The sequence below is a fragment of the Corticium candelabrum genome, chromosome 5 (genome assembly GCF_963422355.1).
Source record: "Corticium candelabrum chromosome 5, ooCorCand1.1, whole genome shotgun sequence".
Classification (NCBI taxonomy): Eukaryota; Metazoa; Porifera; class Homoscleromorpha; order Homosclerophorida; family Plakinidae; genus Corticium; species Corticium candelabrum.
Window position 1 is genome coordinate 2,480,456 of NC_085089.1, and position 12,285 is coordinate 2,492,740.

General features: G+C 39.8%; 3 protein-coding genes across 3 annotated transcripts in view; 1 reads left to right on the forward strand and 2 right to left on the reverse strand.

Annotated features, from left to right (window-relative positions):
- The window catches only part of LOC134180077 (damage-control phosphatase ARMT1-like), a 3,741-nt gene extending 2,314 nt beyond the window's left edge, over window positions 1-1,427 (reverse strand). The window contains exons 1-3 of the mRNA XM_062647157.1: window positions 1,363-1,427; window positions 1,197-1,302; window positions 1-133 (exon numbers count right to left, since the gene is read on the reverse strand). The exon at window positions 1-133 is cut by the window's left edge and continues 103 nt beyond it. Coding sequence (XP_062503141.1) covers window positions 1-133; window positions 1,197-1,302; window positions 1,363-1,400 — 277 coding nt within the window. The 5' untranslated portion in view covers window positions 1,401-1,427. The remainder of the gene's footprint in view (window positions 134-1,196; window positions 1,303-1,362) is intronic.
- Window positions 1,428-1,502: 75 nt separating this feature from the next.
- On the forward strand, window positions 1,503-3,314 carry LOC134180410 (N-alpha-acetyltransferase 80-like). The gene is made up of 5 exons (XM_062647559.1): window positions 1,503-1,618; window positions 1,675-1,808; window positions 1,870-1,945; window positions 2,653-2,779; window positions 2,836-3,314. Exons 1-5 carry the CDS (start codon window positions 1,521-1,523, stop codon window positions 3,082-3,084), a joined length of 684 nt encoding a protein of 227 aa, XP_062503543.1. The 5' UTR covers window positions 1,503-1,520; the 3' UTR covers window positions 3,085-3,314.
- Window positions 3,315-3,807: 493 nt separating this feature from the next.
- LOC134180101 (adhesion G-protein coupled receptor G2-like) lies at window positions 3,808-12,285 on the reverse strand. Its single transcript, XM_062647186.1, has 11 exons — window positions 12,178-12,285; window positions 10,245-10,511; window positions 10,023-10,169; window positions 9,862-9,956; window positions 7,993-8,452; window positions 7,867-7,912; window positions 7,497-7,600; window positions 7,304-7,434; window positions 5,303-5,574; window positions 5,069-5,246; window positions 3,808-4,505 (listed from the first exon to the last, which is right to left on the reverse strand). Exons 1-11 carry the CDS (start codon window positions 12,280-12,282, stop codon window positions 3,902-3,904), a joined length of 2,409 nt encoding a protein of 802 aa, XP_062503170.1. The 5' UTR covers window positions 12,283-12,285; the 3' UTR covers window positions 3,808-3,901.

Below are 12,285 nucleotides of genomic sequence, written 5' to 3' on the forward strand. Positions count from 1 at the left end.
GGTCACATAACGCATTCCAATCGTATTCATCGTCACCGCCGTCTTCAAGATGAGAAAGCTGTTTGTTGGTCAGCATTTCGTTTTTTAACTTTGAGAGTCTCTCTACTATTAAACTGCAATCAGTTGAGACATCCTGAATCGAACAAATGTTGAAAAGCTTGAGTAACCAAATGTTCATACACATACACAGAAACTATTTCTTGATGATCATTTTGTATTATAATTCTATTTTATGTATTCACTTAATGTATATAATAATTTTATTTTTTATATATTAATTTTTAATAATTAATATACTATAAAATTATTTTAATAATATAATAAAATTATTTTATATATTAATAATTAGTTCACCCAACTTACACTTCTTGGCCAATTTCTTGAAATTTCTTGCAATTTCTTGAGGTATCTTGCTTCATTGTTTTTGCTCTAACTCTACTGTTTTGGGTATAATTTGCTTAATTTTCAGAAGTTCAAAATGGCAGCCCCGTGTAGCCAATTTCTTGTAAGATCTTGTTTGCATAAAAGTGGCCATTTTGAAACTTGTAGAAATATTATCAGAATGTTTAGTATACTAGCTGCTACTGTGAAAAAGGCTCAGCAAGTAAATAGTAGAGTTAGAGAAATTACGATATCTGAAGAAATTGCAGGAAATTGCAAGAAATTGGCCAAGAAGTTCGAGCTGGGAAAAGGTCGGGAAATGTAAGTAAAATACAAATATGACATAATTGTTCACTCATGCACTCACTCATTAATTCACTCACTCACTCTCTCTCACACACACACACACACACACACACACACACACACACACAACTATCTGTGCCTCATCCATCCCAGTGTCTCAGTGTGTGTGTGTGTGTGTGTGTGTGTGTGTGTGTGTGTGTGTGTGTGTGTGTGTGTGGTGTGTGTGTGTGTGTGTGTGTGTGTGTGTGTGTGTGCGTGTGTGTGTCTGTGTCTGTGTGTCTGTGTGTGTGTGTGTGTGTGTGTGTGTGTGTGTGTCTGTGTGTGTGTGTGTGTGTGTGTGTGTGTGTGTGTGTGTGTGTGTGTCTGTGTGTGTGTGTGTGTGTGTGTGTGTGTGGTGTGTGTGTGTGTGTGTGTGTGTGTGTGTGTGTGTGTGTGTGTGTGTGTGTCTGTGTGTGTGCGTGCGTGCGTGCTGCTACGCACCTACATCAAACAAACACCACAATGCCCACCTTCTTTCCATCTCTCAGCATTCGCCCAGCGTGCTTGTGGACGGTATCAATAGCCTTCGTGAGAATGACTGGCATGCGGTCCCGGATAGTAAAATAAGCAAACGTGCTAGAAAATTCCAACAAATACCAACAAATACAATATACAGCTACAAGGCACAACTCCTACTCTTTATCCTTCCCAGACAAGCGAGGAGGTCGAGCCATAGAGACCAGACCCTTTTTAGCTAGTTGAATTCTATGATGCAAAATAGCCTCGACATCCCAGACTCGTTTAGCGCCAAGTAACTTACACACGAGTCTGGAAGACCGAAGCAATTTTTCAAAATGTCAGTCGAATGTAAACTACTGCACGACTGCCCCGACTTTCTTAGAGGTGCAGTCGAAATATTGAACTCAGAATGGAAAATGTCACAGGCAGCAAGGTAAAACAAGTTGCCGTCTCTGGATGTTTTAATGACAAATCCTTAATTTTTTGCAGAGAACACGCAATTAGTCGTTCGTCTGACGACTTGCCTTGTTCTCTGCTCTTGGTGAGTGAAGGCGACGAGGTCATTGGACACGCCAGGATATCGGCCGTCGTCGGCATTCCGTCCGGTGTTTTTATAGAATCGGGTGCCGACGTCATAGTTTTTTTCGAAAATTTTGTTCTGTGGTGACGATGGTTGATGTTCAGTTGTTGTGGCTAAGCGTTTGCGTGGGCGTGGCTACGGGAGAACAATTATGGAGGAATGCGAGAAATTCGCTCGCAGGTATTTTGATTTATGTGCACACAACAGTGACTGGTCTAGATGACACACACGCGCGCGCGCGCGCGCATACACACACACACACACACACACACACACACGCACGCACGCACGCACACACACACACACACACACACACACACACACACACACACACATTATCCATTCATCAATGCTGTGTTGTGGAATAATCCTATAATGATAGATGACATCTTGCATGCTCACAAACTAATTTTTTTACGATGACGGCAGTACTGTACTCTCAACAACCGTCTTCATTTTGTATTCGCTGTAAATTTATTTAATCACATACTTCACTTGCTTGCCTTTACTTAATTATGTAGACATAATACATCATCATATTTTATGTCATAAATAATACAACATTTACTAAACTAACACTAGATGTAAGAATTTGCATGCTTATGCTAAATGTTTATATATTTTAAATCAATAAATAATTAAAATATTTAATTATTTATTTAAAAATTAACATGGTTAGCTATTTATTAAAGTTATTAAATAATTAGTTATTTATTAAAATAATTAATAATTAAAATATTAAAAATAATTAAATTTTAATTAACTTGCAGTAGATACATGCAGAATGTAAGTTAATGTGTTGGAGGCTAAATAGTAAACACTTGTATGCATTGTATGCTTACAACAAGCTGCTGACAATGTCTACACACATTTTAGTGTATATGTAGAATGAGAAAAGACACATTGTATCTCTCTACTCACGACAAGGAAGCATTTTATAGACACCTCGGCTATACCTCTGGTCCAATTGTATCTCCTTTGGGCCAGAGCAGTAAACTGATCAGTCACGATCAGGTAGTTGTGTTTGACTACTGACAACTAATTGCTGGTAATCTTTGATGCGGTTGTAGCTCTTAGGCTTGGCAGCATCATTTGGAAATTTGAGAACTACTGGAACAGAGAATGAAAGAGCTAGTGGGATAGAAAATGGAGAAGAGAATAGAGATGTGAATGACTGTAATGAGCAGACAACTAATGCTGTTATTCATCCATCTCACTCATCTGCACCTCCACCTCCACCTCCACCTCTGCCTAGAGTTTGTGCAAGCAGCCAGTCACCACAACAAGTACAAGTTTGGCTCAGAAAGATATTAATATGATTATAATCTGATGTTATTATGTATAAAGCAAAGAAATGGTGATTTCAATAGGTAATGGTTGAAAGTACTACAGTAGACCTACTTTAGCTTAGTTGTAGAGAATCAAATAATTCTTATCTCAATCGTTTTGAATAGACTTTAGTAGCTTATAGAGAAACAAAGATACTTTGAACGCAAATCTTGAAAATGGAAACCTTGGCATAAAATATTAATTATTATTAGTTATTACAATAAATATAGCAAACAATGTACTCGAGGCCAATTACACTCTAAACATGCAGTAGGCTCATGGTTTGCATAAAGAAGCTCTGTCTGTCTGTCAGTCTGTCTGTCTGTCTGTCTGTCTGTCTGTCTGTGTCTGTCTGTTTGTCTGTCTGCAGTACGAGATGGAGCCTAATTTAATTGAAGATGATAATATGGGTATGCTGGCACAGCACACGATTGGCCCAGTCTATACTTCATTGTATTGCATTCATTTCTTGTCCTGGATGCCATTCTATCACATCGTCATGTGTATCCATTCAAATGCTCATGCATAATGCATCAATGTGGAGCAATCCTATTTCTATACTACCTGATATAATTAATGTAATTTTAAAATGTGACGCTTCAGCTGTAACTTAATGCAGTCAGGTAGATGCAAGGTATTCACTGGATTGGTACGGTTTTCAGTCAGTTTCTTAGAACATTTGAGAAGACTCGTGACTTTTAAGGGGCTGCTAAGAGAGGTTTATGAAAATAATAATACTTTTGTTTATAAGCATCAAATAGTTACTCAAATTCAAATCAAAGCATTTGTCCTAAGATTACAAAACATCTACAAATCATCATCATGCGTTGTTGTCATTCCCAGATCACTGTCAGTTGTTGCATCAGCAGACAAATCGAAATGTGCTTTATCACCACCTTTGCTCCTTGTTAGTGTTAGTAATTTAGGAAGAAACTTGAGAGTCAGACCCTTGTGTTCCTTCTTGACCGGCTTTTGTTGCTCTGGCTTATAGCGAATTTGGAGTCTTGACATGAGCTGGTGACGTATCCGGTTGTTGAGCAAGACGTTGAACAGAAAAATAAGAAAACCGAGTAGAGAATTGGACACAGCAAAGAGATACTGAAATACAGTGAGAAGGCTGCAGATCACGTCACCGGGCCCATCGGCATCAGGAAAGAAACCCTGATAGTCAACTAGAGTTGCGGCCCCCAACAGCCATGTTGCTCCCAAGTTTAGTGATACCATTATCATCCCTTTCATTCGTCTGCCTCCATCCGTTTTGTCACGTCTTGTTGTCATTCTTGCCTGCGTCTTAGATCGAGTGCGTAAAACAAAGTAGACCCTGATTATGATGAAGAAATTGAGCCACACGATGGTAAGAGCAGGAACAGCAAACATTCCCAGAAAGACTCCGGTATTAGTGATCCAGCAACTAAAAGTAGAAAGGCAATTATAGAGCGATATTGTGAATGTACTCGTTGCCTAAATGCAATGTGGTTACCTACTGTGGATGCATAAATTTTGTGGATTTTTTCTATACTTTACTCAAAACTCATGAATTTACAGTAGCATTGTGCTGTACTGTACATGAAAGACTTCACTTCAAGAATGACTGGTCTAGTGAATTGCCTCTCAAGGCCAACGGACTTTGCTTGAGTCGGAGTTGACCATAGCATACTACACTAACTTTAACTTGCATCTCGTCCATGTGACAAGCAACTCGTCATAACTCACACACACACACACACACACACACACACACACACACACACACACACACCACACACACACACACACACACACACACACACACACACACACACGTGCAAACACACACATACACACACACACACACACACACACACACACACACACACATACACACACACACACACACACACACACACACACACACACACACACACACACACACACACAGCTATGTACATGGTTAAGACACCCACATGTAGTGATAAGGATTCAAAGCCAACTTACTAGCTGAGGTCAACTTCTGTGCTGTCATCATCTCTGTACACTTCCACAACTCCATAAATCTCAATATGACCAGAGGATCCCGTAACATTAGTTGAATTACCATCCGACGAACCACCGGCCACAGCACTCGAAATCTCCTGAATAGCAAGTAGTATCACTACCACTAAAGCTGAGCTTCCTATTCCAAACAAACAGAAGTCAATAGAGTGAAATTTGTGATCACATGCTACCGACCCCAAACAATAGCATACGCTGTGTTGCGAAACTTTGTTGAGCTCTGATCGATTCCCATAGCAACAACAAGGTCACGATAAATACACATTCCCTCCATCATCAACCAAAGAAATGTTGACAGCAAAAGGAAGTGAAGAAGGGCCGCTACAGCAGTACATGCTCCAGCTAGAGACACAGCCGTGCGGACAGTCGTGAAAACGACCATGGCAAGTAGTAATGCAATGCAGAAGTTGACAGTAATGTGTGAAGAGTTCATAATTTGACCTCTATGACTGAAAAATACAAGTATAGTGTAAACAACTAGAATGCAAAAATATTGTGTAATCGTGTAGTTACACAATGTTGTTAAACCTGACAATTTTTAGTTATCTCGCTCCCAGCAGTCATACTGCATGCCTTTGTTCAATCAGTTCTGTCTGCCTGCCTGCCTTTAATTGTTGAAAATCATGTATTGTAGTGTGTAGAGATGCTGTATCCTAATATAATAACCTGCCTGCCTGTCTGTCTGTCTGTCTACCTGTGTGTGTGTGTGTGTGTGTGTGTGTGTGTGTGTGTGTGTGTGTGTGTGTGTGTGTGTGTCTGTCTGTCTGTCTGTCTGTCTGTCTGTGTGTCTGTCTGTTTGTGTGTTTGTTTGTCTGTCTGTCTGTCTGTCCCAATAAATTTATTATATACATCAATGTAGGTACGTACATGTGGCAAAGCAAAACAGCAAAGTACACAAAGTACGTAAGTTTTGTCTGTCAAGCAGTCAGAGTCAGTCAGTCTGTCATGATTCTACTGACATATGAACTGCCATGGATATATTTTTAACTTTTAGTGCTCTGTACATAGAAGTTTGTGTCTAATAAATGATGTCTGTCAGACAGACAGACAGACAGACAGACAGACAGACAGACAGACAGTGAGTTTCGCTTAGCGGCTCTATTGAGAATGAGTTGCCCAATGCCATTTGGAGGTTGGCTGTCACACTGTGAATGTGGGAAAGTTCTCAACAAAGACGGATATCATCTTCTTAGTTGTAAACATAGAGGAGGCCCTATATGGCAGCATTACTCTGTTGTGAGTGGATGGTCTGAATGCTTGCGTGAAGTAGGTATCTACCACTGAAAAGAACCAAGAGACAGATATAGAAACAATGATTGCAGACCCAATATTGTGGTGTTTGACACTGATGAGGGATCAAACATTGATTTAGATGTTGCCTTCGCTCATCCGTGGAGCTCTGAAGTCTTATCAAAATCAGCAGAAGAAGATGGATTTGCAGCAGAGAGGAGCGAAAGAGGAAGAAATATGCTAAGCTAGCCTTGTCTGGTGGAGGTACGACTAGCCTAATACTCATCCCGTTAGTCTTTGAACATTTTTTGGGAGATGGGGGTAAGAAGCAGAAAGATACCTGAATACTCTTGCCTCCAGAGCAAGGGACTGTGAAGGGAAGAGAAACCATTCTGAGTTTGTCTGTTGCTGGAGGAAACGTATAGCTGTAATGTGCAGAAAGCTAATGCTGGAGTGATACTAGCAAAATTGAAGAGGATAACAGGAGGTTGGGGAGATGAGGTTATGGGTGAAGAATTGTACCATGTAGTGTTCACTAGTTCGATAATTACACACAGTTTAGTGGTAGTTTAATTAAGGTAGTTAATTAAGACTATGCGTTTGATGTATATGGCATAGGTGGTTTTAGTCTTTTCTAAGTTTGAGACAGAGACATTGTCACAAAGATTATTGTATATTTAGTGTTTGTAATTGTGCTTAAAATGTATTGAAATAAATGAAGATAGACAGACAGACAGACAGACTAACTAACACATAATTGAAACAGACAACAGATAAACAGACAGACAAACAAACAAATAGATAAATTAAAATAGACAAACAGATAGAATGAAACAACGAGATCATAGGAACGGAATAATAACAATAATAACAAAAGTATATGCACTAAAACATAAAGACACCAACAATTGAACATTGAAGTTCAGTAAAACGTTACTAGAAACTTACCATTTGGCTGCAAGAATACAGACTATTGTCAACAACAATCCAAGCATTGACAGCGAACAGCCAACATATGAAATGAACGAGAGCGCCTTATCACTAACACTTTCACATGGGCAGTTACCATTACACAATGACTAAACAAAGTAAAGAATATGTGCAGTTTGAAAGAGAATTCAAATTCATAATGAGTGCTTACGAAGATGACAGAGAAACTGGTGAGATGATTGCATTCGCAGGAAACATAATCTTTAGTGTTTTGAACCAGTATGCAGCCATCACTCTTCCAACCACCAAAACCATCTGGAGACACAGACAACAAGCTAATACATCAACATGCACACACACACACGAACACACACACACATACACACACACACACACACACACACACACACACACACACGCACATACACATACACACATATGCACGTACACACATGTACACACACACAAACACACACACACACACACACACACACACACACACACACACACACACACAAAACACACACATACTAAACATACACACACTCAACAAACACAAACAAACATACAAAACACCAGACCATTTATGCTGTTGTCCCAATAGACGCACTGAGGTGCATATCCAGGCTAAACAAAACCACAACAAACTGTTTAATTAATTACATAATAATTTATATATAATCTGTTTACCAATAATCATTACAAACCTGAAGTGGAGCAAATACAATCGTAGCATTGCTTGTGAGGTTATACACACTGCTGTTACCAACAAATGCACTAATCACTTTCGTGTTGTTATCCACTCGATTCCCACTACTTAGCGAGCTGTCCACAAATAAATTGTTTGCCTCGTAGGTGACAAAGTTGACACGAACAGATGATTCCGACGTAACTCCAATGACATGGTCAAGTACCGACATCGGCAACTCGATTCCTACTTCTACATCGTTCTTGTCTTGGGCACCACTATGGAATGAACGTGAGGGACGACGCTGATACTTCCCATCTGCTGATGATCTTGATTGGTGAAAGGTTATTCCTGAGTAATTACCTTGTGTCACCTCGACCATATCCATACTGATTTGACTTGTCTCTATAACTGGTACCGATACACTCCCTATTGACAAGTTGTATTGCCTTGCTACAGATTCGATAGCAGCAACAAGCCTATGAGAAACATGATTGTTTGAATTATCTCTACAAAAGAGCTTGCACAATAAAATTAAAATCTGATGTAGTTGTACAGTACAACCGTGATTATCCAGACATTTTGATAATCGGGACAAATTTATTTCTGCCTGAAAAGCATGTGTTTTTCACGTGTTTCCCATGTGACATCGTTCCAACATGGAAACCTGTGAACCTACTTCAAAAGTGGAATCGTAAAGGATAGTTTTACATCTAATCATTAAACAGTGTTTCCGCTGGAAATCTTCAAATATTAGCCATGCACTTGGCTAAAGGAGTTTGTTCGTTTGTAGCCAAGTACCTTGCTTCATGCAGAGTCAAGAAAAAATTGTCTAAACATCAAATAGTTAACATTAATTTAAAAGACAACAGTTACTATTGATTCAAGTTTAACCTGGTCTGACAGACAGGCAACATTTATCAACGGTCACAACAAATGTAGTAATAATCTGACACATGGTGTGCTGAAAGAAACGTGACTTCGGTTACTGTGGTAAGACTAAGTCCACCAACCAGACTTCAAGCATTCAGTGCCATCCTTCTTGGCTAGTTACACCAAAATCTAAAAGCTCAGTTGAAATCAAAGTCTGGAAGTTTTGGCTTTTCTATGTTTGTGTCATTGAGGTCATCATGGTTCTGTTTTACTTCCAAACAGTCATCTTCAGAACCTCATTTCTAGTTCAACGCTTAACGAAGCTGTATGGTACACAAAGAGAGTGCACCTGCTATGTGCAGAACATAGATAGAGCACACGCAATAGATTGACCTTGCAGTGGAGCTCCAATGCGTTGCACTGATTGCCATTCTTAGCGCGCTGTTAATGACTATTGTATGCTTGCAAGATCCAGAGAAAGGCGTACACGGTACACTGTAACAGTTAGCCAAATTGGTGAGGAGGCATTACCAGTTTATTGCCAGCGACATCTGCTTATAGCATTTGGCTACTTGGGCGATCGGCCAGCGGAAATTTCTATCACACAACATTTGGTGTAGTTCGATCCCTCATAGGGGCAACATACAAAACACACGCACAGGCAGCTAGATCACATAACTAACGCACAAAATCACTCAACCTACACGAAAAAATAGCACCACTAATACTGCTGTATATTACTTAATTAATTAAATATTTGTTCATTATGTACTTGACCGTCAATGTATGACTAAGCCTCAAGGAAGTAGATCACCACACCATCATTTCATATCCATACTTTCAATTATCCGAACAATTTGGCTTCTGCCTAAAACGTCAGGATAATCGGGGTTGTACTGTACATCTATCTTATCATGCACTCATTGTTCCAATATTGTCTCTCTTGAAGTAACGACTGTATCGAGCCATGAGTTTAACTGGTTTCACTAACATCAAGTTTAGATAGTGTGATAACCTTAAACTTGTGTTGTAATACGCCTCTGCTTCTTTGAGAGTAACCTGGTCCAGTTGAAAAAGCTGTGAAGCGGTTGTTATTAAGTCCACAAGTGCCTGCACAGTTAGACGATTGCTTACGAGTGATTGCATGGCTACTCTGATCGACACAGAAAAACTCACGTCGTTGTCAGAGTGGCCAACTTTGATGACATTCTCAACTACACCAACGGACAAATCGATGTCGAATGATACAAAATCATTGTAATCGATTGTGAGATTCGTGAGCTCTTCAGCTACTGTTCTGACATTGTCATGATTCAAGGGCATCTAAATTTCAAAAAATAGTCACAATTGATACCAATTAGTCACAATAGTCACAGCAGATACCATCCACAGTCTTACTTGATGTAAATCATCCAAGTTTGCAGTTGTGTCGGACAAATACTGACACCTGCTGTTATCAACTGGCAACCAGACTCCAGTTATGCTACACCCTCGAGCAGCAAATGTCATTTTGTTATCTCCTTTAGGTCGTTCACAAGGAGCCTTTGCCGATTGACCAGCGAGAGTTTGAGGCCATATAAACGACCCCTTGCCGCCACTACTAACGCGATCTTCGGGACACGACAACTGAGCATCCCTTCTTTGTCTTGTCATTAAAACTGAATTCTGAAATTATCAAAATAGAAAGTTTAATTAATTAATACAACGTAATTGCTACTCATACATACAATCAGTATAACCCTAAAGAAAGTTATAGCTAGCCAATCAGTTGACACTAAACCAGTGACAATAAATCACCTATTTTTCACGGGAGATTGAAAGTGTCATATGGAAACCGGACACTGCCAAGCTCACATGAGTCTGGGGACGAGGCTATGCTGTAATTGAACAGAACAGTTTATACTTTGATCAACAGGAGGAATGTTGAGGATTTCCCTGAAGAATCAAGGGGCGATAATGGACTCGCGCCATCTAATAACGTACTGCAAGTTTATGTATAGGTTGTCGTATGATTAACATGCTATATGGCTTTTACCAGCATGAGGGGCAGGGTTATTACCTGAAGGCTATAACTTCTCTCCGAGTGCTGGTAAAAGCCATATAGTATACTAATCATATAATAGGTTATTTATATTGTGGTCACGTGACGTGTATAAAGTATAAGTGAGAGTGTGATATTACCCGAAAGACATAGACACCACCTCTGATGCACGTCACTTGACCATGGTATAATAGATATTCACATATATTAGCTTAGATAGCACCATCATGCCAACAGTATCATATAGCATTGCTGTAGCACAGTAAAACCTGTCTGAACCCTAAACAAGAGCTGCCAACTCTCCTGCATTGAGCGGGAGACTTCCGCAGTTGAGACCCTTCTCCAACCTACCCACATTCAGCATCAAATCTCCCGCATTCTGACCATCGGTGGGCATACCTGTTCATACTTGATATCCAGATATCAATGTCAATGTGCCAGTCCCTCTCTCAATCCGGCTCTTTCATACATACTTGGTCACAATATTGACATAGAAGGAGGAGTTGGTCAGGCAAAACTGTCCGGAAGTGGAAAAGGGGAGGGCTGGCTATCCTAGATTACCAAGTAGTTATATTGCTAGTAAAGCGATCGAAAAAGGCCACAAAACAATAGAATCTAGAACATCCCAACTAGCCGCGAGAATGTGTATATATACCTTGTTGTTATATTTAATTAATCTAGGCTTATATTTTAATTAACAGGCAGTAGTACGAACAAGTTCTGTGTTTTACATTTGTTAGACTTTGCTTGTTAAGTGTATTGTACTGTAATTAATTAATTAATTAATGGCTTCTACTCCAACCAAGCATGCAAATATTTAAATTTTGATAATTATATATTATTTAAATACTATTTTACACTTACTATAATAGAAATTTTTTTGATATTAAAGCTATTGTAGGCGTGTCCAAAAAATTAAACTCCCGCATTCTCCCGCATTTTTTCCTGCAAACTCACGCATTTTGATTCAGCTAGGTTGGCAGATCTGCTAAACCCGGTCTCTGATCAACATGCAGCGCCTGAAGCGCATGTAGCTCTAAATGCACTGCCCTAGGACGGTACACCTGTCACATAGAGAGTCCATCCACGAATTGAAGGGACAGACCTCTAGGGTTACACCCTGAGATCTACAAAGTTTCCCACGGTCTCGTCAATCATGGATGCACTCTACTACTCTACAGTAACAGTGTCACAACAAACGTTGCAAACTACCGCTGGATCCTAGAAAACAAATTAATTTACCAGCATGCATTTACTAACAAACACGCCGTCAAGACGTATTGCACACACCTGCATGTTTTTTACGACGACTGCGCGGCTATCTCGCCATCTCTCTCCACCACCAAATTCGCAGCTTGCAATCACGACTAAGAAAACGACTAGACGCCAACTCATCGA

Coding starts and splice junctions, on each gene's coding strand:
- LOC134180101 (XM_062647186.1), bottom strand. CDS start 12,282: ATGAGTTGGCGTCTAGTCGTTTTCTTAGTCGTGATTGCAAGCTGCGAA. Junction 8,453..9,861: donor TATTACAACACAAGTTTAAG/GTTATCACACTA, acceptor TGTTTCTCATAG/GCTTGTTGCTGCTATCGAAT. Junction 7,601..7,866: donor TTGGGACAACAGCATAAATG/GTCTGGTGTTTT, acceptor CTGTGTCTCCAG/ATGGTTTTGGTGGTTGGAAG.
- LOC134180410 (XM_062647559.1), top strand. CDS start 1,521: ATGTCAGTCGAATGTAAACTACTGCACGACTGCCCCGACTTTCTTAGA. Junction 1,619..1,674: donor AAAATGTCACAGGCAGCAAG/GTAAAACAAGTT, acceptor AATTTTTTGCAG/AGAACACGCAATTAGTCGTT. Junction 1,809..1,869: donor CGGTGTTTTTATAGAATCGG/GTGCCGACGTCA, acceptor GTTGATGTTCAG/TTGTTGTGGCTAAGCGTTTG.